Source organism: Staurois parvus, unplaced genomic scaffold (assembly GCF_062004578.1).
Source record: "Staurois parvus isolate SC_StPar_1 unplaced genomic scaffold, SC_StPar_1.0 ptg000074l, whole genome shotgun sequence".
Lineage (NCBI taxonomy): Eukaryota > Metazoa > Chordata > Amphibia > Anura > Ranidae > Staurois > Staurois parvus.
This window is the reverse complement of record NW_028317870.1, coordinates 1,543,651-1,568,828: the sequence shown is the minus strand read 5'-3', so window position 1 is coordinate 1,568,828 and position 25,178 is coordinate 1,543,651. Positions and strand designations below refer to the sequence as shown.

The 25,178-nt window shown below is 41.5% G+C and overlaps 1 protein-coding gene across 19 annotated transcripts in view; it reads left to right on the top strand.

Moving 5' to 3' along the window:
- PLEKHA6 (pleckstrin homology domain containing A6) overlaps positions 1–25,178 on the top strand; it is a 605,411-nt gene that overhangs the window by 216,649 nt on the left and 363,584 nt on the right. For 15 of the 19 annotated variants that reach the window (XR_016311607.1, XR_016311610.1, XR_016311602.1 and 12 more), the window contains 4 exons: positions 5,450–5,494; positions 20,399–20,467; positions 22,033–22,141; positions 24,825–24,929. Coding sequence is in view for 3 of the 19 variants with exons in the window: in XM_089669394.1 (XP_089525520.1) it covers positions 22,040–22,141; positions 24,825–24,929 (207 nt within the window). In the remaining 16 variants the exon portion in view is untranslated. Of the gene's footprint in view, positions 1–5,449; positions 5,495–20,398; positions 20,468–22,032; positions 22,142–24,824; positions 24,930–25,178 lie in introns of those variants that run through there. The other 4 variants (XR_016311598.1, XR_016311596.1, XR_016311599.1 and 1 more) reach the window with 2 other exon arrangements.

The window sequence follows — 25,178 nt, the reverse complement described above, 5'->3', positions numbered from 1 at the left end:
TTTGGAAAATGAAAAAATAAAAAAAATTATTTTCACAATTTTTTTTTTTCATACTGTCACCAGTGCAGTACAGCGTCATCATATAACTGGCATGGCGGTGATCAGGGACACTGACTGGTGACAGTGTGAAAAAAATATATATATTTTTATTTATTTATTTTTTTTATTTTAAATTTTTTATTACATTTTTTTTAAGATTTTTTTTTCATATTTCGCTATGTCCAAAGTAGTACAATGTTACCATAGTAAGGCTCTGCAAGCGCGCGAACTGCGCATGTGCGGGAGGACGCCATATGGCGTCCTCCCGGAAGGGTAATGCATTTTTGCGGACGCCATTTGGCCATAGGCCAGGCGTCAAATGGTTAAGATAGGATGCCCTTCTGAACTCCGTTCAACTTACAGCTATAAATTCCATTTCAAGAGGGAGGAGAGACAAAATGGTTGAGGCCTAACAAGATGGCTGTCATGTACAGTGTCCATGTCTCTATTGCGCACAATCATCACAATCGGCACTGATCTTTTGGGAAAAACCTGACAGGCTGCTTGTACAGAAATTGATTGCTAAATCAACTTCTGTACAACCAGCCTGCTCATACATGGATCAAAATTAGGTGGTTAGTGTTCTAAGGGTATGTTAAACAATAAAATTTGCCATTGCATCCCGTTGAGTAACCTCTTCCCACCCACCCGCCCACAATGTACTGTGGATGGGTGGCAGCTACTTCCAAAGTGACATACCCGTACGTCGCTCTGACTATATCAACACAGGCGGGTCTGTGTCCACTGGACAAAGCAGAATGCAGATCCCAGCGAATGGAACCCATTGATCATGTGATCGCTATGCGATCACATGATTACAATGTTAATAAAGCTGTTATGAATCAATCTGATTCATAACAGCTCTGTTTCTCTTCCTGGTAAGCTGTGATTGGCCCACAGCTCTGACATGATACATGGGGCCAATCACAGCAACCTGTACCATGTGACCAGCTGGAGCCAATCACAGATCACATTATTATTATTATTATACAGTATTTATATAGCGCCAAAAGGTTTGCTCAGCGCTGTACATTATAGTGGGGGACAGTAGATGAGACAATACAGTAACAAAACTATACACGAGGGGTTCGAGGGCCCTGCTCTTTCGAGCATTATTTTGAACTGTCATAAACGTAACGCATTGACAGTTCAAAGCAAGCATTGCATTGCAGGAAAAATAATCTTTATTGCTCCTGCAATGCAAAGTGTAAAAAAAAAAAAATCCCTGATCGCATTGGTAACATTGTACTACTCTGAGGAAAGTATTTAAAATAATAATAATACAATGTAAAATAAAAAAAATACTGTATTGAGATTTTTTTTTTTTTAAACTACTTGCTGTCTGCCTGCAATGTGTGGGTGAGCTGCGGCTCTAGGCAAAGTGATGTATCCTTACGTCACTTTCTATTTCCGGGTGTGAGTGAGCATGCGCCCCCCGATGCCCACCCTTTTGTTCCAAGGAGAGAAGAGAGAACATGGGAGTAAAAGCACTACATTTTACACACACACACACACACACACACACACACACACACGTTAGATTAGCAAATTTAACGCTTTGATCGCCCCTATTAACCCTTTGCTCACCCTGCCACCCAGCTAGTGTCATAAGTACAGTGTCAGTTTATAGAATTTTTCACTGATCACTGTATTACTGCCACTAGCGACATCAGATGGTGTTGGGCTCTGTAAGTGCCCTTCCCAGCTAGGGTCAGCTAGTGTTAGATTGCCCACACACTATCGCACTCATGCTATAGGTTGCTGATCACTGCCATTACTAGTATAGTGTTTGTGTGGCTCAATATATTGATCACGAACAGAACTATACTAGTGCCTCCATAGTATAGTGTCCTCAAAAAGGCACTGTTAGCGAGATCAGCCTTGTTTGCTGCCAGCACTAGCGTTTAGCCCCTCTGCTGTTTTTCACGGAAGATTTGTATCAGTTGATTGTGAGCCAAAGCAATTTATACGTACAACAATGTCCACAGACCCGATTCATCATATGTCTGTGTTATCTGCTGCTACATACACTTACCGGCCACTTTATTAGATACACCTTGCTAGTACTGGGTTGGACCCCCTTTTGCCTTCAGAACTGCCTTAAAGCGATACTAAAGGTACATTTTTTTTTTGTTTTGTAAAATAACAAAAATGTCTATACTTACCTGCTCTGTGTAATGGTGTTGCACAGAGCAACCTGGATGTTCCTCTTCTTAGGTCCCCTGCTGGCTCTTCTGACTCCTCTTTTCTTTTTGGTGCTCCCATAGCAAGCAGCTTGCTTTTGGGGGCACTCGCTGCTCTGTGTGTGCATTCACACAACGAGCTGTGGCTTGGCCCCATCCCCTCTCTCTCTGCATTGGCTGACTGGCTGTGATTGACAGAAGCAGGAGCCAATGGCAGCTACAGGCATCACCCTGGTTTTGCTTCTTTCAGCTGGCGGTTGACTTTCATGTAAAAGCAATGCTAGAGTCTAATTAGCTGCTGGATCATTTTGACAAGCAGCGGGAAGAGACTCCCACCCCCCCCACCCACCAATTTCCAAATCTTTTTAGGCTCTCCCATCCCACAGGGAAATCTGGGAATACAGCCAGCAGTTCTGCTGGCTAACCATAGAAGCTGATTGGAAACTAATATAAACAACGCCATTTGTTAATTGTGTAAGCATCTGATTATACCAATTTTGGTGTGATCAGATGCTTTAAGGGCACAGGAGAGATCTATAATCTACTAGATCCCAGATTTCTCAGAAAAGAGTACCTGTCACGGCCTATTGCTATCACAGGATATATTTACATCCCCTGTAATAATAATAAAAGTAATTAAAAAAAAGAAACAAAGAAAAAAAAGAAACAGTGTAAAAAAAACCCAAAAACAAAATCTAAATAAAAAATGTGTGCTCATGCGCAAAGGTGAACGCAAATGTCTGTCCCGTATCGGTATGTAAACATAGATTGCACCATGCACGTGAGGTATCACCGCGAACGTCAAATCGATGGCAGTCATTCTAGCTTTAGAACTCTTGTGTAAATATGTGACCTTTAAAGGCTTTTAAAGCATCATCTATCAATGTTAAAAATATACGTAGTTTGTCGCTGTTGCACGGGCATGTGCAATTTTAAAGCGTGTCATGCTTGGTATCTATTTACTCGACGTAACATCATCTTTTATATTTTATCAAACAGTTTGACAATATATTGTGTTTTTGTGCATTAAAATTCCAAAAAGTTTTTTTTTTTCCAAAAATTAGCATTTGAAAGATCGCCCCACAAATACTGCGTGACTTTAAAAATATCACACCCACTGTTTTATTCTCTAGGGCCTTTGCTTAACCCTCCTGGCGGTATTCCTGAGTGTAGCTCAGGGTTAACTTTCAGTATTAGAAGCGGTAACCTGAGCTACACTTGGGATTACCCTGTTGCGTTGCTCTAGGATCCCTCCAGCACTTATCTTGTCCTGTGGTCCCACTATGTCCCCCCTGCAGCATCCCTGGCCATGTCCTTCGGCCGATGCCGGCATCTGTCTTCCGGGTTCCATTCCCTGCGAGCGTCGTGATGTACGGGACATACGGGAGACGGAACCAGCGGGAATTTAAAAAATGTAAAAATGTGACATTCACTGAATACACTAAAATCTGATAGTATTCCATTACTGTATCAAACCATTTCACATATATTTTGTCCCTAGTGCTTTGTCCTGTGCCCTTCTTGCATTTTTACCGTCCTTACTGCCTGGAACCTGAGAAACGTCCATGGCATCCAAAAAGCGTCCCTTTAGGTCAAAAGTGGTTTTAGAATGGCTAGAGAACAGCGATAGTAAATTAGAACCACTTGCAGAATTGGGTGATAATGATTTTTGGGGAAATTCGTCATCAGACACTGAAAACGATTTTGCGACTGAGCTCAGCGATGTGCGAACTTGGTGCTCTATTTCAAATTTCAGTGTTTTTGTTTTGATGACATTATTGAATTAAATTTATTATTATTATATTATTTTTTTTATGATTATTTATTATATTATAATTTATGATTTCACGTTTCAAATTTTATCATACCCGGGATGTTTACTAGACTCTTGTTTGGACAGATTTCAGTGAGTTATTCCTAAGAATTACAGGCTTACAATAAAAAAACAACATATTTCCATTGAAAACAATGTAACTGCTTTGAGCACAGAAATACTGACATAATCAGACCGCTAGGGAGGTTAAAAAATATATATATTGTTTGGGGGTTCAAAGTAATTTTCTAGCTAATAAACTGGGTACTTGTCTGTTAATTCACCGGATTTATATATATATATATATATATATATATATATATATATATATACACATTAGAAGCTTATGCCACACATCAACCACTCTTCTACCAGTTGAAGAACAAGCCTGTTCTGACACTTTTTGTTTACATGAAAAAACAGTTTTTGGTACTTGTCTGTTAATTCACCGGATTTATTTATATATATATATATATATATATATATATAAATGGCTTGTTCTTCAACTGGTAGAAGAGTGGGTGATGTGTGGCATAAGCTTCTAATGTTGGCCCTAAAATGACAAGATAGTAGAAGCCCCCCTCCCCCCCAAATGACTCCTTTTTGGAAAGTAGACACTCCAAGGTATTTGGTAAGGGGCATGGTGAGTATTTTGCAGATCTCATTCGTTGCCACAATTTTTAGAAAATAAAAAAAGAAACCAAAAAGTGTTTTTTTTTTCTTTTTCAAAACCCTGTGACAAAAATGATATCTGCAAAATACTCACCATGCTTCTTATCAAATTCCTTGGGATGTCTAAAAGGGGTCATTGGGGAGGGGGTGTTTGTAGTATCCTGGCACTTTAGGGCTCTAGAAACTGTGATAGGTAGTGAGGAAGTGACATGAGGAAATATGCCCTGTGAAAGCCTGAATGTGGTCTTTGGATTTTGGGGGCGTGTATGTGGCTAGGCTGCCAAAAAGTCTTTCACATGTGGTATCCCCATACTTGATAGAAGTAGCAGAATGTGTTTTGGGGTGTTATTCCACATATAGCCATGGCACGTGTGAGCCATATATAATTTAAGTGACAACTTTGTGTTAAAAATAAAAATCCAGAAATTTGTGGCAAAAAATAGTCTTTCATGGATTTGACATGCCTCTCAAATTCCTTGAGGTGTCTTCTTTCCAAAAAGGGGGCTATTCGGGAGGTTTTTGTACTGCCCTGGCATTTTAGCACCTCAAGAAATGATAGTCAGAAAATAAAAGTTGTGTAAATTCCAATGTATATATACCATAGGTTGTAGACACTGTAACTTTCACACAAACCAATTGACATACACGTATTGGGATTTTACCAAAGACATGTAGCAGAATACATTTTGGCAGCTTCAAATTGATAATTATAAAGTTAATTCTATTCACATTTACTTTGCAGATGGACACCGACCAACAGACAGCTATTTCTTTAAAATGACAAAAGGTAGGAGTCTGCAACAAAATTTAAGAATCTCACAATGTACATGAATTACCCAGAGGGGAATGTTTTTTTTTTTCACAGCAGAAGTGCAGATACTGTTTAAACAGCAATGAAGCAGAAATGACTGGCCTTAAAAAATACAAAACAGGAGAGACAGAGTTCCACCAGAGCCGCTAAAATAGATTATGAGAAGCATAATGCTGCAAACAAAAGAAAAACCCAAGAATATTCTTAAAAGAAAAAAAAAAAGGAATTAACAAATAGGTCCCAAAAGCATAAATCAGGGCTTTGGTCACAATAACCAACAAATGACATAGATAAAGCTAGCTGATTAAAATATTTTTTATACACAGTGTACAGCATGGTGGGAATGGATTCCAAAAGGCAGACATGTGTCCTCATTTTTTGGGTTGTGGTTCCTTTAAGGGGGACAACAAGAGACTTGAGTATTCAGGGATTCTCACCTATGCCGGGTGAGGGGTTACAGGGTTATCCTGAAGAAAGGGGAACATTTATTTACAGTTTTTCCAGGATTATGAAAGTGAAGTTTCAGCCGTTAAACACATACTTACCTGACCAAGGGTCCAGCGATGTTCCAACCCACGCGGTCCCTTCTCCCCTTCTCTCCGCCACAGCGCCGGCACCTCAGTTGTGGGTTGTGGGCACTAGGCTGTGACAGCTTGCGGCGTCACAGCCTGGTGCCCACTGTGCATGCCCAAGTGGCGCTGCGCCGCCTACTTGGGTACAGGATACAGCTATGTGAGGACTGTGGACTGGCTCGATGCTGAGATGCTGCTGCTGAGCTCTTGCAACATTTCTGAACCCTGAGTGAAGGGATGGACAAAAAAACCCTGCGGTGGGACAAATTTATCCTGGTGGCGAGCCAAAGTCTTATTTTGTGTACCAGAAGTGTTGACTGTTTTGTTTTTTTATGCTGAAATCAAGCAGGTTCATTTTTCCTTTTAGCAAAGACTGTTTACTTTTACCAACACCACTGGCTGGTGATCCAAACTCCCCTAAATATTACAACTTGTAATCGGATGGGGGAAATATAGCCAGGAAAGATGCTTAAAGCAAAATACTGACATTTAAAGAGCCTTTGACTGCTTTGTATTTCCCAGCTCAGAGTGGTACAAGCTTTGTGAAACACTGACATAGACATGATGGAGATTGTAAAACCCCTGGTTCAGATCTCTGAAGTCAACCGCCACCATGAGGAAGCACAGACACATCAGCAGCAGGTCTCCAGAAGCCAACTGCTATGTTGAGGAAGTTCAGGCACGCCAGCTGCAGGCATTCACAGAAGCCCATACACACCAGGAACAGACCTTGCGTCTGTTGATACAGGCTCAGGCAGCGCAGCTGGAAGCTCAGCAGACCCAGGTAGCTTCTTTAGCTGAAGGTGGTTGTTGCTATTAGCAACCCGGGGATGGTGAGGGCCAACCACAGCTTGAAAAAACTACTCCCCATGATGACATGATGATATGGAAGCATTCCTGACTACGTTTGAGAACACATCCGATAGAGAAGAATGGCCTCAAAACCAGTAGACCAGCCTCATCGCCTCATTCCTCTCTGGGGAATTTCATAGGGCAAATTATGCCCTGCTAGCTTCTGATGAAAGTGACTGTGTGAAACTAAAGGAGGAGATCTTATTCCACCTTGGGGTAACTGTTGCTTTTTTGATACACTGGATGCATTGTTAGAGACATTGGGTCAGCCAGTCACTGTAGTTTTGAATGCATGACCTGGTGCAGCTAGCCATGAAATGGCGCTACCTGGTGTACTTCAGTGGTGGGTCAGCCATCGGGAGCCCCAGATGGCTGACTGGTGGAGCGGTACACTGTGGTGGAGGATCTGCTTGGACCTGCCAAGTCCCGAGGGCCCTGTCTGCTTGGGATCCTGAAATCAGCATTCAAGGGAGTTAGGGAGTAACTATCCTGGCTTCCCAAAGCGTGGTTCCAGAACAAAGGTCACATCAAAGGTTATTTCCAGGTTCAGTGTCCCCTGCAGGAGGTGGCCATGGAGCGTGGAGCTTACGCAGAAGATGTCCTTCAATGCCTAGAGAGTCTGCACTGCCCACCCGAATCTGACTGAGGGGTGGTAAGAATGACATCTGGGGGAATCAACTTCGTGACTGAGTGCTGCTGGACTCGGATAGTATGGTGACCCTTACCCATACTGGGGTGGCTGAGAAAGTTGGCCTCATACATAGGACCATCACAGTTGTATGCATATAAGGGGACAGTAGGGATTACCAACTAGAACCATGATCAATAACCACTCACAAGGGAAGGTTGGGGTTGTACTTAATCTAATCTGTGACATTATAGTGGTGCATGACTATCCTTTCTTTGTGGAATTGTGGGACTGTGTGAGCAGAGGACTGCTGTTTGTATCTGCTAATAATGACTTTAGTGTATTTTTATCGTAAATATTGTTTTAATAAACATTTTGCAAATATCACAGGGCCTTAAAATCAGTAGCACCTTCTTTTTATTCTGGTCTTGTGCAATTTAGAGAAATTGCTAAAATTGTCTGGCCCCATGAGTATTTTTTTTAAGCGACATATAAGGATTTTAATAAAAGCCTTGCTCTGCCTGTTTTTCATTATAGGTTGACAAATGAACAACTTTTAGGGCTTATTCACACTAAAAAAATGCACTCCGGATGCATTCCGGATACGTTTTTGCTTACAGTTCACACCACATGCAGTTCCGATGCAGTTTGCTATCTTCCAGTATAGTTCTGTACTGAAAAAATGCAGCATGTTCTATTTTTTTGTTCTGTTTTTTTCTGCAGCGGAAACTGACTGGAACTGACTACACTAGTGTGAACCAGGGCCATTGGAATACATGGAAAACACTGTGCATGCATTTTTGATGCAGAAAAAAAGCACACTGATTTGCATCTAGTGTGAACTAGATGCAATATTTTTATTTATTTTTTAACATTTAGTAATTTTTTATTTAATATTCTAACTTTATCAGACATTTACAGTATTATACCGAGACACACTACTCATCTACTGGCCTCTGCAAACTGAAACTATTATTTTCTGAAAGAAACATTTAGCATCCATCCTATCACTGTCATAGCTGACATAGTGATCACATGATTATGAACCACTTTAATTGGTTACTGATTTATTTTTTAGTGGAGTTTTCAGTGATCATTGGGTTTTACAGCCAGCAGCTGCATACGGTGTTGGATGGTAGCTATCAAAAGCAGGTCATGTATAAGGGCCGGTTCACACTATAGAAACGCAGTCCAGATGCGTTCTGGTGCATTTGTTATGCATTTTGCGGCGTTCTAGTATAGTTCTGTGCAGAAAAAATGCAGCATGTTCTACTTTATTTTTCTACATCCGGAATGCACTGGAACTGCAAGCGCTGATGTGAACTATGACATTGACAACCATATAACGTACTTTCTGTGCTTTTTGGATGCAAAAAAAACAACTGAAACGTAGGTAGTGTGAACTGGCCCTTAATGTATTCTCAGCAGCTGGACAGGAAGTGATTAATGTGGTATTAAACCCAAAATAAAAACAATAAAAACAATATTTTCTACTTTCTGTTATAAAACATATCCAATAAAATAAAATATCTTCATAAATTTAGGCCAAAATGTATTCCACAGTACAAACACCCCTCAAATGGCCGCTTTTTGGAAAGTAGACATCCCAAGATATTTACATGAGAAGCATGTTGAATCCATGGAAGATTTTATTTTTTGCCACAGGTTTTTGGAAAATTACAAAAAATGTTTTTTCTTTTTTGATACTGTTACTTAGCTGAGATATTTTTCACACACGTCATGGGTATATGTGGTATCACAACCCAAAACAAATACTGCTACATCTCTTGAGTATGAGGATACCACATGTGCAAGAATTTTTGGGAGCCTAGCTGCATACGGGAGCCCAAAATCCAATGAGCACCTGCAGGCTTCCAAAGGGTGTAACTTGCACATTTGATTTGCTGACTACCTATTTCAGTTTTGGAGACATTAAAATACCAGGATCATATAAACACCTCCCAAATGATCCTTTTTTGGAAAGTTGACACTCCTAGGTATTTGATAAGAGGCATGGTATTTTGTTTGATTGCAAGCCTGCCAGTAAAATGTACAAGGGACTTGTCTAGGCAGATGTTTTGTTGGGACGAATACACATCTGCAAACTTCTGGGACAGGTAATTTATGATGGGACTGAATTTTGTGGAACTGATAATAGTCAGGGTCACTCTGGGGACTACAGAGGTTATTGTTACTGAATTGCATAAAACGCATTATTCTCATATCTTTTCATTGCCACTGCAGCAGAGAAAATGGGCATATTAATGAATCGGGTCTGTGGACCATTATGACCACAATTCATTCTTTTTGTAAAGGGTTAGGCCCAAAAAAGTTATAAATTCAGAAACTCTGATAGGTTTCCACTCAAATGGCATGGCAAGGTATGAATTTGAGTTGGCGGTGCTGTAGTGTTGGGCATTAACATTACTTTGGTCCACAATCAAATTATAGAAGTCTATGGTGAAAAACAGCTCAGAATGTCAAGGGGCATTGACAGGTTTCCACCCTAACCCCAGACTGGGCTGTGAATGGGGATATAATGGGTGCTGCTGAATCTAGGGGCAGCCAGTTAGGGTTTGCAAGCACCTCTAAAAAGCTACTATGGGCTCTATGGCCATGTTCTTAAAATCTTGATGACTGCAGTTGCATTATGCTATGAGTGCTAGCCTCCTCACCAGCTTCTACTGCAATGCTGGCATTCGCCCACTTCACCATGAAACACTGCAGTGCTGGTGTCTAAAAGGCCAGGATGTACTACACTACTGGTGCTTGCCAGTTCAACAAAGGGTAGTGCAGCGCTTGTACTTGTTCCCTGCTGCATCTGAGCATAATCATGTGTTTCTAGCACTTCAACAACATGAGGTCGGGTACACTTGGTTGTAGCAGGGACCTCTTCACCATTATTCATGCTAGCTGTCAGGGTGCCGCTGCTTTCTACAGGTTCATATTCTGAGCCTGATTCTGACAGTGAGGCCTCCCCTTCTTGCTCATTTGTCTTGCTCAGAATCCTGAACACCACATCACTAGTGTACCCTTTTTATGGACATTTGTGGCACTAACTTTAAAAGGTACCTAGTGGCAACTATGGGGAAAAAGTTTTCCTAGCTAGCAATCAGGGACTGGTTGTACTCTAGAAATAAAGTTAACTGCTAGTGCTAGCAGGGATCAGGCCTAATCTTGCTAACACTGCGGTTTTGTGGACAATGTATCAGAGGTGGCAGTGATCAGTAAAATTATACTCGCACTGCATTTGTTGGGGGGCTAACGCAAATGCTGGCAGTGATCAGGGCTGATGCTGCTAACGCTGCGTTTTTGGGGACACTATACTATTGGAGACCTTAGTATATTTCTGACCTTGACCAGGACACCGACCCATAAATACTAGTAATGTTAGTGACTTATAGTGTGACTGTGATAGTGTGGCAGGCAACCAGGGACTGTTGCTAACTGACACTGACTGAGAGGGATGCTGACTCTGTTTGGCGTTGCTAATGACACTAATACAGTGATCAGTGATAGTACGAGTATGTCGCTGAGCCCTTGGGAGGCTCCCACCAGCAGTTAATGTACTATTGGCGGGCAGCAAGTGGTTAATACCACTTTAACCAGCAAACAAAAACTCTGCACAAGTCTGGCCTGGAGAACCAGTTATTTCCCCCATTAGACTCAGCTATCTGCCCTCTCACACAGCATGGTTATGGCGAAACCAGGTTTTCAGTTACAGCCTGCACATCAGACATCTGTCCTTGTGACAGTCATGGCTCACTGCTCTATGCAAAGCAGTCAGGAGAGTGATAGGAGAATGACTTGAGGGTATGGCTGCTGACTTTTGACAAAAAGACAAAATTTGTATATAAGCAACAGCAATGATTTAGTTTGCATGTTTTACGTAATGTATGTTAAACAGCTGATAGAGCAGTTTAAAACATTTTCACTACTTTTAAAATACGGTTGGAATGGGAAGGTTCATTTTAACTAGATGTAAGCTAACTTTTGCAACACGAGGTGATTTTTCATGTACTTGATACATGCTTAATTTAAGGATTTTGTAGCAAATGCCTTTAGTGTAAAAAAAAAATAAAAAACAAACGCAAAATGTGTATTTGGACTGTGGTTAAAAAAATGTAAAAATTAGTTTGTTCAAGTTCTTTTACCTCTAAACCTAAATGGTGTTTAAACTGTGGAGATTTTAGGATTTGTGTCTGGGAATGAGGAGCACACCTTCGTGGTGGTTTTATTAACTTCAGATGTTTCTTCTCTGGAATGTGGGAAACACCTTATCTGCTGCAGTCTGTTCCAAATACAGTTAGACCAGTGTTTCTCAACTCCAGTCCTCATGGACCCCCAACAGGTCATGTTTTCAGGATTTCCCTCAGATGAAACAGCTGTGGTAATTACTAAGGCAGTGAAACTGATCAAATCACCTGTGCAAAATAATGGAAATCCTGAAAACATGACCTGTTGGGGGTCCGTGAGGACTGGAGTTGAGAAACACTGACTTAGACCAATCCTAATATTGGTGCAACCCTTAAAAGGAGGAGATCACGATACAGGAGGGAAAGACAGATCATTCCATTAAAATACACTATCCAAAATGCAGAAGAAACATTAAATTGTAAATTAAAAAAAGCTTTTCTCATTTCATTTCCTCAGCTCTTCTTTTTGTGAGTATTTATAAACACAGTGTAAGATGTGGCAGGTGTGGCCATAAGCATCCTGTCACAGGTCCCAGTCCCCTCCCCCTGCTCACTGCAAATGACACCCTTCCCCGCTCCCACACCAACAACCCCCAGCAGAGCAGCAAGCTGATTTGAACTACAACTGCCACAAGACCCCTTACTAAGACACCATGAAAAAGCTACTCATGTCTGAGCGTAATGCAGGCCATAGACGGGGAGAAAACCGGGCGTTTTTTTTTTTGAAAACCGAAAAATCGGTCGTTATTACCACTATTGGTAAAAAAAGGTCGGCTAATTTTTGTCCTGTCTACGGCCGGCAATTATATAGAATATATAAAGAAGAAGAAGAAATAGAATATGAAGAAGAGGAAGAAATAGAATACGAATAAAAAGAAGAAATAGAATATGCAGAAGAAGAAAAAGTTGCAACATTGTATCTATTTATATCCATTTTGGATACAGATGTTTCTATTCGGATACAAGTAGATACAATGTTGCTATTCTTTTAAATGTCAAATATAATATTGGACTGACATTCTTTTTTTTTTCCACTTCTTCTTCTTATTCTATTTCTTCTTTTTCTTCTTCATATTCTATTTCTTCTTTTCATTCATATTCTATTTTTTTCCTTTTCTTCTTTTCCTTCTTCTTTCATGTCACTGCTCATGCGCATTTTTAAATATCGGAAAAAGATTGGCAAATTTGTCCATCATTGCCGCGAAAATCGGCAGAACAACAAATTTGGCCGATTATTTTCCAGCAGGACCGATAATCTAAAAGGTCAAAAATCACAAAAAACGGCCGACCGATTACCTCACTAACGATCCGAAAATCGTTTTTCATCTCATCTATGGCCCGCATAAGGCCCCTGCTCGAATTACAGCCAGCCTCCTGGACACAAAGGCCATGATTCCAATGAAATGTGTGGCCATCAGGAGGCATGGTTAGTTGCTGATCAACAACCTGCAGTTGTCCCTCCCATAGGTAATAGAGGAACCTGAGCCTAGGCAGGGCTTTCTCTGTTGATTTAAGGGGGCTCCTACATAGAGGATAGAACCTGCGCTGATTGGGATGGGCAGACACTACAAGTGTGAGTTACTTCCCCTTCCATTGGTGTATTATATTGTGGTCTAGTGATTCACGCTGAATTAATTCTTAATACCTCTCAGGTTGATGCCCTTTTTCTCCTGGACTTATCTCTGAACTGTACCTTGTTACTGCCTGGTGGTGACCCTGCTGGAATAACCCTTGCTACACTTCAGATTGCAGCCTGGTGTTCCCCTGGACATATCACTCTGCTGTACTGTGTTGCTGACTTGTGACCCCTGCCCTACTCTATCCTAGGTTGATATGACTGACGTAGGTCTTATTCCTTGCGGTGTTAATGTACTGCCCCGTGATCCTGCTACTTGTCTTTCTGTACTCAGATTTGTGCCCTGTGACCCTGAAATGATCCCTTGTTGTGCCATGTTGCTGCCCTGTGAGTTTACTCTTTGAGAACCCCCCTGCTTGTTGAAAAACCTTAATAAAGAACCCCTTGTATGAGGGTCCTGATGTAAGAAACTGTAGGGTGATTAAACAAATAATATGGACACTATAGGCAAAACTTTTTCTTATTATTTTGAATAATAGGGGGGGAGGCCTTATAACCCGTCAGGTTTTTTTTTTGCCATCTTTGAGGAGAGGTCCCTTCACTTTTTGTCCCATATCCAAAACAGGAAATGAGAAGGAATCCCTGCAAATCAAGGGTAGGGATTGGGACCCCCCAATTCACCAGAACTAGTGTTCCTATTGGAGGATTTCCCCTCTGTTATTGTTCTGGGGACAACCCAAAATTTGGGATTTTTTTTAACTTTCACTTTCAATGATGATGGAAAACAGGACAAATAGGATGCATCTCCCTAACAGAGGCAGTTATTTTAATCCATCTCCACTCTATCCAAAACTAAAAAAACAAACAAACAAAAAACCCTTAGTTATACTTTAATAATATCAGTATTATTAATCAACACCCACTTCTCACCATTCGATAGGGGTATGTTAGCAATGATACACACATCACAAAGTAGGTAAAAAAAATGTAAATTGTACAAAGAATGACCCATGAACAGCTTCATTACCAACAAGTATACAGTTGTGACCAAAATTATTCAACCCCCAATGCTGTAAAGGGGTTTAGGGACTATAGTGTACATTTGGAATTGTATTCAGAATCAAATCCTACAAGGACGTTGTAACTACCCAAATGCAACTAAAATGACATCAATTGTTTATGTAATACAGTAGTAAATGGTTCTTATGTGGTTTCTTCATTGCCACAATTATTCAACCCCTTAAAGACTACCACTCTGAAGAACAGAGGTTCATACAGGTGCTTTCCATCAGGTATTGAAAACACCTGTGGATGTCACCGAGCAGCAATCAAGCATAATAAGCACCAATTAGGCAGCTTTAAAATGACTGTGATACTCAGCTCCTTCTAGACATTTACTGGTGTGGTTACAAACATGGTGAAGGCAAGAGAATGGTCCAGGAAGACAAGAGAAGAGGTGATTTCTCTTCACAGGAAGGGCAATGGCTATAAGAAGATTGCAAAGATGTTAAACATACCAAGAGACACCTTAGGAAGCATCATTCGCAAATTCAAGGCAAAGGGCACTGTTGAAACGCTACCTGGTCGTGGCAGAAAGAAGATGCTGACTTCGACTGCTGTGCGCTACCTGAAGCGTAGAGTGGAGAGAAGTCCCCGTGTGACTGCTGAGGAACTGAGAAAAGATTTGTCAGATGTGGGTACAGAAGTTTCAGCCCAGACAATAAGACGCACACTGCGTAATGAAGGCCTCCGTGCCAGAACTCCCAGGCGTACCCCCTTGCTGTCTCCAAAGAATAAGAAGAGTCGACTGCAGTATGCCAAAAGCCATGTGGACAAACCACAAAAGTTGTGGGATAGTGTTCTGTGGACTGATGAAACAAAATTAGAACTGTTTGGGCCCATGGATCAACGCTATGTTTGGAGGAGGAAGAACAAGGCCTATGATGAAAAGAACACCTTGCCTACTGTGAAGCATGGTGGAGGGTCAATCATGCTTTGGGGCTGTTTTGCTTCTGCAGGTACAGGGAAGCTTCAGCGTGTGCAAGGTACCATGAATTCTCTTCAGTACCAGGAGATATTGGATGGAAACGTGATGCAGTCCGTCACACACCTGAGGCTTGGGAGACGTTGGACCTTTCAACAGGACAATGATCCCAAGCATACCTCCAAGTCCACTAGAGCATGGTTGCAGAGGAAAGGCTGGAACATTTTGGAGTGGCCATCGCAGTCACCAGACTTAAATCCGATTGAGAACCTCTGGTGGGACTTAAAGAAAGCAGTTGCAGTGCGCAAGCCTAAGAATGTGACTGAACTGGAGGCCTTTGCCCATGAAGAATGGGCGAAGATACCCGTAGATCGCTGCAAGACACTTGTGTCAAGCTATGCTTCACGTTTAAAAGCTGTTATAACTGTAAAAGGATGCTGTACTAAGTACTAAGATTGAATGTCACTTGGGGGTTGAATAAAACTGATAATGCTGTGAGCACAGAAAAGACATTTGTGGTTATTTCATTATAACTGTTATGTTATATTTGTCTGACCTACAAGTGCCTCTTTAATGTAAATGTAAGCAAGATGACTGAATGATCAAAAGCAATGTCAAACTGGCCAAAACACTCAATTTCAGTGGGGGTTGAATAATTTTGGTCACAACTGTATATTGCCTATGACAGAACCAATGCTAAAGTGGTATATACAGTAGATCACACAGATACACAGCATCAATACCCAATACTAGTAATAAAACCCCTACACCAAGGAAGACATGCCTAAGGAACAAAAAGCACTATATTCAAGTGCTCATAAATTGAATAGATAACTAATCAAAAGTATATCAGATATGACCGGCCTAGCTGGAGTCCCACTTTGCTCTAGAGATAGTGAGTGCAACCAACTCTGACCCCAAACACCACCCTGGCTTGGGACTGAGAAAAAATGTAAATAGGAACTGGAATTTGACCCCAAGGAGAGAAAGAATGACTTGTCTGGGGGCAGGAGTTACTGTATCACATTGCAAACTCTAGGCCAGCGTTAGACTGCAGCCAAACAGTTTGTAATCCCAATGTTATTCAGGCTACCCCTGTTGCAAATAGTCCATGCATCCTGGGGAAAAAGAGGACAGCAAAATCACTAGCTATTTTGGCCTTCCACTTCTGTCAAATGTGATATCTGTTAGAGAAAAGCATGGCCAGTAAATAACCCCATCTTTCCCAATGCCCATGATTCAACTTTTCTCAGCCAGTGTGCTGCAGCACCCTGGAGTTCCTTCTAGGTTCTTCAGGGGTGCCTTGGCAGAATGCCTAAAAATTGCCCAACGATTATCAACAAGCTGATAAAGCCTGCTGTTTTTGTTGCACAAAGCCACAGGTTTTTATTGTGCTGCATTATAACCTTGGGCACTGTGCTGGCCAGTCGCTGGTGTCCTAACAACCGATGATGTAATCGGTTTAAAAGGAGGACATCGGGCACTGCAAAGCATCCTTCTTACCCCTTGTGTGTGTTACGCCTACCCCTAGTGTTGATGGCCAGGCATTACACAGCTGGCTCTGTGTTCCACACCCATAGAAGCCTCTTTTCCCATAAGGCAGGCAGCCCTACTGGTACCCTGTTGCCTCCAGATCTTATACACAATGCTATAGTGCCTGGTTACTATGCTGGGGAAGGCATGAGCCAAGCACATCAAACAGGTACTTGTGGTTGGCAGACAGGCAGAGTGGTTCAATGGCAGTCCAGGTTTAGGGCAGGCAACATTAAGAGAGTAATCATAGTCAAATCTTTGGTCAAAAGGCAAGGTTGAATTCAGAGAGAGTAGTCCAAAGTTCAATCTGAGGTCATTAACAAGGAAATCCAAACTAGCTGGCAGGGCAGGGATAGGGCGAAGATAAAGGTCAAGGCACGGGAACAAGGGAGCCAAACAGGGTGCTTGAAACATATGTTGCAAACACCATCACGAGAGCTTGGCAGGTTTGGTCTCCACCCAGAGGCTGTGTCATCACCAATCACCCTGCAGGAAGACAGATTGGGAAACGTACAACTCAGCCAAAACCCAGATGCTGGAATGAGACCAGCAGCTGCAATGGAACAGGAGTATTACATGCTCCTGACACTGTTCTCCTCTCCTTCAGCACTGAGGTCACATTAGCTAAGTGATGGAGAGAAACTGAGGGAAGGGAAACACTGGAATACTAGTCAGTACCAGCGTGCAAAGGTGTATTTGCTTTGTAAGAATAAATCACGTCTAATGTTGTGTGGTCCACGTTTGAGAGTGCTGCTGTGATATGTAAATATATATATATTTTTAAATGTTTTTAATCAGCTACATCTAGACTGTGCATAATTTTAAAGGGTGCCTTGAATGAAAAAGGTTGAGAAACACTGCCATAATTAAACAACCTTTTTAGAGGATGGTCATAGACATTATTGGCTCAGCCCAGCTAATGTGGAAAGCAGTGCATCCTGAATATAGTGAGTTTTGCCACCCTCTACCCAGAGGCCATAACCTTGTTCAGTATTTTGGTTTCTAAAGTTGTGTAAGTACTTATTACTATTTTCTCTCGGTTAGGGCTTCACAGAGAGATAATAACTGATCAGGGCATCCAGTTTATGTCTAATGTAATACAATCTCTATGGGGTACAGGTCATTCAGACCACCTCACACCCTCCCAAACCAGTAACCTCTGAATGCTTTAATTGAACTGGCTGTTAACCGAAGGTCTGAATAGCAGAAATTCCTTCCCAGTCTTCCGTTTTGCTTACTGGGAAGTGTGACAAAAATCCACAGGATTTTCCTCATTTGAGCTGCTGCAATGGAGTATTGTCCATGGCCCTTTACTGTCACTATGGGTGCATTGGGAAGGGCAAATTGACAACACAGGTGAGACAGTTGTGTCTTACATGCTAGCACTGTGTGATTGATTATCTAGGCTTAGGTGTATGACCATAGGGTCTGTGTGCGGGAGTTCACAGAGTGACAACAGATAGTCATATCAGTTCTGCACCCTCAAAACAAACTCCAGCATGTCTTGGAAGGTGACTGTCAAATGTCCTGCAAAACAGAGGAGATTAGCTATGTAGTCAGTCTGGACAACAGTGGCCAGTAAAAACCCACTTTCTATGTAAACATGCTTAAAGCAGAACTTCACTGCATATGAGCACCACAAACCAAAAAAATGGTTTAATTCATTTTTAATATTCAACACAAACTCACCTATCCATCCATGTTTCCATAAATTATTTTGCTAAGAAATCATGTTGAAAAACGCCACCTAGCATTTCTTGCTGTAGCCATCTTGAGTAAGGGAAAATTATTTATGTAGCATTTACTTCTTAGAATCCATTTTCCCTTAGATCAGGAATGGTAGGCAGGAGGGTGTGTTTAGGTGAGAAAATCCCTCCTCTCCTTCTGAAGACACCTGGGATGTATGCCATCATTTGCCTTGGCATGCAAACTAGGAAGTAACTGAAAAAATGTAAAAACAAGTTTAAAACGAGTTGGTATGTTATGCTTTCCTATTTATTTACTAATGTTAGCAGCATAGAAATTACAATTGTCAGTGCTGACTGAGAGGGTGAAGTTCCACTTTAAGAAATACCATGATCAGACACTGTCCATGTTGGCTGTCTGTTATACCTGCATGAAAGAGGCTGATGAAGAGTCCTTCCTGGACCTCCTGCAATCCACTAAAGTCTCCTGCTCCCTTGATTAGGTTCAATTAGGGCCCAGCTAAGCGCTAAATAGATGGTGAAATGTGCCCCCACATTCTCAGCTTTCCCAGGGTCCACAGACCTGGTCCTTCACTGTGTAGAGATCTTGGACAAAAATGCATACGTCAGGTGCCTTTCTGCAAGCAACAAAATGACTACACTGCTAGTGAAACCTATCCAGTGGAACACATAGGTGAGTTACTTGATAAACTGGCTAGTACCTGATATATTAACACACTAGATCCAAGCAACGGCAACTCGTAGATTGCCTTTATCAAGGAAGACAGATAGAATTGTTTTTATTACTCTTTTTGGATTTGTATTCCTGGTGATGCCATTGGGATGAAAAATGCCCCTGCCATCTTTGACCAGGTAGTAGACCAGTTAATGGAAGCGTGCCAGGAGTTTACTTGTGCATATACAGATGGCATAGCTATCTTTGTAAATAACTGAAGGGACCACCTTTTACAAGTAGAGATATTCCTGGACTGCATCTACAGGCAGGGCTGACTAGAAGACCAGGCAAATCATGTATCATTTACTTCCTGGAATCCATCTGCCCTTAGTACAGCCATGCAGGCAGAACGGTGTGCTTAGCTGTGAGAATTCCTCCTCCCCTCCTGAAGACTCTTGGGATGTATTCACCTAGGCCTGGAAACCAAGAAGTAACTGAAGAAATGTAAAAAAAAAAAAAAAAAATTTAAAATAAGTATGATATTCTTTTCTATCCACTAATGCTAGCACCATAAGGATTAAAACTAGTCAATGTTGATTGAGATGGTGAAGTTCCTCTTGAAGCCAGCTTGGGCTTTCCCTTCACACCTCACGGAAAATGCTTCTGCTTTGAATTTTCAGATTATTACTGTCCTGGGTTACAGCAGCTGAAAATGCGGAATTAAATAGTCTGAAAGCTGAACTCCAGGAATTCAGTCACTTTCTAAAATTACAATGGGTTAAGTCCAACAAAGTGCATATCACCTCATGGGCTTACCTCTTTAATTTACAACTTACATTTTCACTGAGCACTTGGAGCATAGCTATCATTATACTTCCATTTCTCCGAAGCTGGACCTTCTGGCAGCTGCTCAGCCCACCCCTCCCCTCCTCCTGTCCAGTCACAGAGCACTTTGTATTATGTAAAATTGCCACTACCCCTAACCAAATTATGTTTTTCTAGCAAAGTACCAGTATTTTACAATCATTGAAGCCTTTATCCAGAAATGTGTCATAATTACAAGACTGTTATGTTTTCTATGTAAAATTAAGCATGCATACAAAATGGACTGCAATATAGAAATCCAATTAACAGATGTCTCTGCCTTCATTGCCCCCTCCCCTTTTTATGTTTCATAGTCAGAATGAATGAATTGTACTTCTGCACGCAGTGACTGGACAGATCCTGCAGGAAAGTGGACTTCCCAGGTGAGTTTTATATTCTGTCTACAACAATTTGCTTTCTTCCATACTAGACTCACTTGCTCCTCTAACTACACGAAGTATCAGGCCCCGACCATTACAACCTTGGCAGACTCGCGACACCAGAAATCTTAAGAGACGTGCACTGGAGCGATTGTGGCATAAATCCAAATCCCAGCAAGCATTCAACCTATATAAATCTGCTTTCTTAAAATACAATTCCTCCCTAGACGCTGCCAAAACAAGTCTACTTTGTCATTGTTATTAATACCTTGTCATCCAGTCCTCGTCTTTTCTCTACTTTTAACTCTCTACTTTCTCCACCTTCACCTAGTAACTCACTGCCTACGAGATTGCCAATCATTTCAAAAACAAGGTTGATGCAATTCCTCTTTCTGTAGGGGTCCCTCAAGGTTCTGTCCTTGGACCCCTTCTCTTCTCCATCTACACTTGCTCCCTTGGTCACTTTTGTAAACTCCCATGGCTTCAAGTACCATCTCTATGCTGATGAAACAAAAATCTCTCTTTCTACTCCTCACCTCACCCCTTCAGGCTCCTCTCCCATTTCTAACCTTCTAAGTGACATATCAGCATGGATGTCACTCCACTTACTCAAACTCTATCTTTCTAAAACTGAGCTCATAATATTCCCTCCAGCTCATGCCCCCTCCCCTGACTTCTCTAGCAAGATCAATAATATAACCATCAGTCCCTCCCCTCATCCCAGGGTACTAAGTGTAATCCTGGACTCCCATCTGTCCTTTGAGCCCCAAATCCAATCACTGTACAAATCTTGTAGACTTCACCTTCGTAATATCTCCAAGATACTCCTGTTTTCACTCCTTCACTTATTCATTCTCTTGTTATCTCTCGCCTTGACGATTGTAACTCCCTCCTTATTGGCCTACATAATCGCAGGCTATGCCCTCTTCAGTCTATCATGAATGCTGCTGCTAGACTCATCCACCTTACCAATCAATCCCTGTCTGCCATCCCTCTCTGTTAATCTCTCCACTGGTTTCCCATTGCCCAACGAATAAAATTCAAAACATTAACAAGAACATATAAAGCCATTTATAACTCCCCAGTTACATCACCAATCTTGTCTCCAAATATCACCCAAACCGTCCTCTCCTCTCCTCCCACGACTTCCTGCTCTCTAGCTCCCTTGTCTCTTCCTCCCATGCTCGTCTCCAGGACTTCTCCAGAGCCTCCCCCATCCTCTAGAACTCTCTACCCCAATCTATCCGACTATTGCCTTCTCTGCCCACTTTTAGGCGATCTCTTAAAACCCATCTCTTCAGGGAAGCCTATCCTGCCTTCAGCTAATAACTGAATCTTCTATTTCACCTATCAGTTCCCTCTTAGATCGTAAGCTCCAAGGAGCAGGGCTCTCCTAACCCTCTTGTATTGAACTGTATTGTTGCTGTATTGGTTCCTTTTATATTGTAAAGCACAGATAAAACTGTTGTGCTGTATAAATCCTGTATAATAATAATAATCCATTTTTTAAATACAGTACAGTTTATGTTGTTATGTAATTCCTGTATTTTCTTTTTTTTTTTACTCAGATCTGAGATGAGTGCTGAGACAGGTAGAAAGCGCACCACTAATCTGTCCAGTGAGAACTCCACATACAACATGGTATCTGATGCCCTTCCAGATGGCCCTGGCATTAGGGTAAGTTCTGTTTATATGTTACTCTGTGTAAATAGTTATGACAAGTTATAACTGATGCTTTGATAGAATACTATTAGAATACTATCATGATGCTTTCTGTGTACTCTAAAACTGGCATCACAAAGCTTGAATTTCCACCGATTCCTGCTGAGTGGGTGGAGGATTCACTGTCTCAAATGCTGGTTGGCAGAACCCTGCAGCATAAAGTGCCTTGAGCATCTGCCCTTTTGAGGAAGAATGCCTGTTTGGTCCCTTTTTGGATAAGCACATTGAGATGATCACAGGGGGTAAAAGTACTCTCCTCCCCCAGAAAAAGTAGGCTCATGTTTACAGGTAGATCTACTATTGATGCTAGGAAAAGTTCCTTTTGTCCCAGCTATATATCCAAATCTGTAAGGCAGAAGACATGGTCCTCAAGCCAGCCAAGTCTGGCTCCAAGCCCTCTTCTTAGTGATGGTTTGTCAAACTAGGAGGGGATGTCTGTCAGCCTTCACGGCCTTTAGGTCCCAGGAAATGTGGCTTCATTTTCACTTGTAAAAACGTTTCTGCAAAGTATATCACACATTAAGCCCCCACAGCAGCACCCTATGCTTCCTTGGGATCTTATCTTGGTTCTCCCTGCAGAAACCACACTTTGAACTCATCTGGTATATTCCCTTAGATGACCTCCACTGCAGAGTAGCCTTCTTGGTAATATCACATCTGTCAAACGTGTTTCTGAGTTGGCGGTCCTTTCCTGTAAGGAGATATTCCTCATCCTTCACAAAGATAACATTGTTTTATGCCCAAGAGCATCCTTCTTCCTAAGGTGGTATCAGTCTTCCCCCTCAATAAAAGTATAGTCTTGCCATCCTTATACCCAGCTCCAAAGCATACAAAGGAAATCTCAACCTCAAAGCTACAGCTTCTATCAAACAGATGGATTCCCTATTCAATCTATCATCAGGATCTTGCAAGGGACACCATGCTTTCAAGTCCACCATTGCGAGATGGATAGAAATCTGACTGAAAGATCTGAACCGCTCTTGGACAAATCTACTCCTGTGCATTTTCACATCCTTTCTATTAGATTGTTGGGAGTTTCCTGAGCACTTCGGTGCCAGGACTCTGTAGCCCAGCTGTATAAAACCTCCACCTGGTTCTCTGTTCATCCTTTTTCAAAATTATACCGGGTGTTTGTCCAATATTCAGCGAATGCAACTCTTGGCCAAAAGGTTCCTGCTGTGGCACTATGAAGTCACATCCGTTGAGTCTTGTTCTTGGACCTGTTGGCACAGCTCTATTTATCTAGTTGTTGTCCATTTATCTCATTGATTTTTTGTGGCTGTCCCAGGATGTAGGAATGTTTCTTGTGTTGTACAAATAAGATGAGGGATTTTGACTTACCTGTAAATTCCATGTCTTGGGGTACAGTGCAGGAAACAAGCCACTCTCCCTTCCAACTCTTTGTTTACTCTGCATTGCTTGCTACAGAACTGAGGACTCACGGAGTGGGGTAGGTGCTTAGACGTCTGCCTGTGTAGTCATCTAAAGGTATGAGCCTATACCCGAAGGGAGTATGAACACATTGCCTGTGTCCTGTACTGTACTCGAAAATATGGAGTATACAGGTAAATCGAAATTCCTCTTTTTCCTGTGTGGGTGTGTGTCTCAAAAAAATATAAACCAGCTGTACTATCAATAAAATAAGTTAAAACATTGTTTTTGACCATACAATACAGAAACCAGAGCATTGCTGGGATGCCTGCTTTTTCATCCATGACCTAGATGTTCAGCATTTAAATCTTTATTCTAGAGTACTCTCAATAAGGATGTGAACAATTTTTTTTTTTTTTTTTTGCATGGCAAGACATAATTCAGACATGACTACTAAAATAGATATGGTAGAGATGGATTATTTTTTGTGAGATGCTGTGTGCAGTGACACAGGGTATTTTTCAAAGTAAATAAAACTAGGTGCAGGACTAAAGCACAACAAAAATATTATGAATATTTATAAATCCTCCTTCTTTTCCTTTAAATAGAGTGCATAAAGTGTTAGTGTTATATCCAATATATCAGTAAATAGTGCAGTAAAAAATTCACAGTGTAAACAAAATTGGAAAAGAAAACATAATGCTAGGTTCACACCTGTGTGGGTCCTGCCGCTGCGGGACCCGCAAAAAATCTTGCAGCTGTAATCACCCACGCTGTGAAACATGCGACCCGCGGGCAGATGCCATTAATCCTAATGGCATGCTGCCTGCACTGGGAATCGCACCCGCACTGGGAACCTCGGTTCCCGTGCGGGCTGTGATTTCCAAAGTAGTGCAGAGGTTTCTTTTTGCGTTTCATGGGGCAGGCAGCCCATTCAAATGAATGGGCTGTCGTGCCCGCCCAAACTGCTTCTCGCACAGCCATGTAGATGTGAACCTAGCTTTAATAAATATCCTCCCAAAGTCCAAAAAGGTGCTGGTGCTGTTAACAATATGCTGTGATCAGTTCTGTGTATAAACCAATAACTATTTACTGATATATTGGAGCAATAGCACTTTATGTATTGGATTTAAAGGGTAGAAGGAGGGTTTATAAATAATCATAATATTTTTTTGTGTGTAGCAGCTTTGTATATAGGAAGATTCAGAACATTATACTGTAGCGCAAGGTTCCTTATAATATAACAGGGTATTTTTTTTTCCAAAAGCCATCTCGACCGTCTAAGAAAGGAATCGCCTTTGGGAAACGCTCTAACTCCATGAAAAGGAATCCAAATGCTGTAGTCACAAAGATGGGCTGGCTGTACAAACAGGTGAGTGAAAGATATAATTAAGCCATTGAAATGCACAGTACATTTGAAACAACAAGACTGCACTTTAGTCTATCATTTGAAAAGATGTCAACTTATTTATTCTGCTTCTATATTTGTATTCAGTGGATTTTCAGTTTTACTACAACCATTGAATTTGGCAACCTCCTCTATTTTTGCACTTGAAGCAGAACTTTTTTTCAAGTAAACACCAGACATTTCAAGTAAAAAAGTAATCTGGAGGGCTTGATT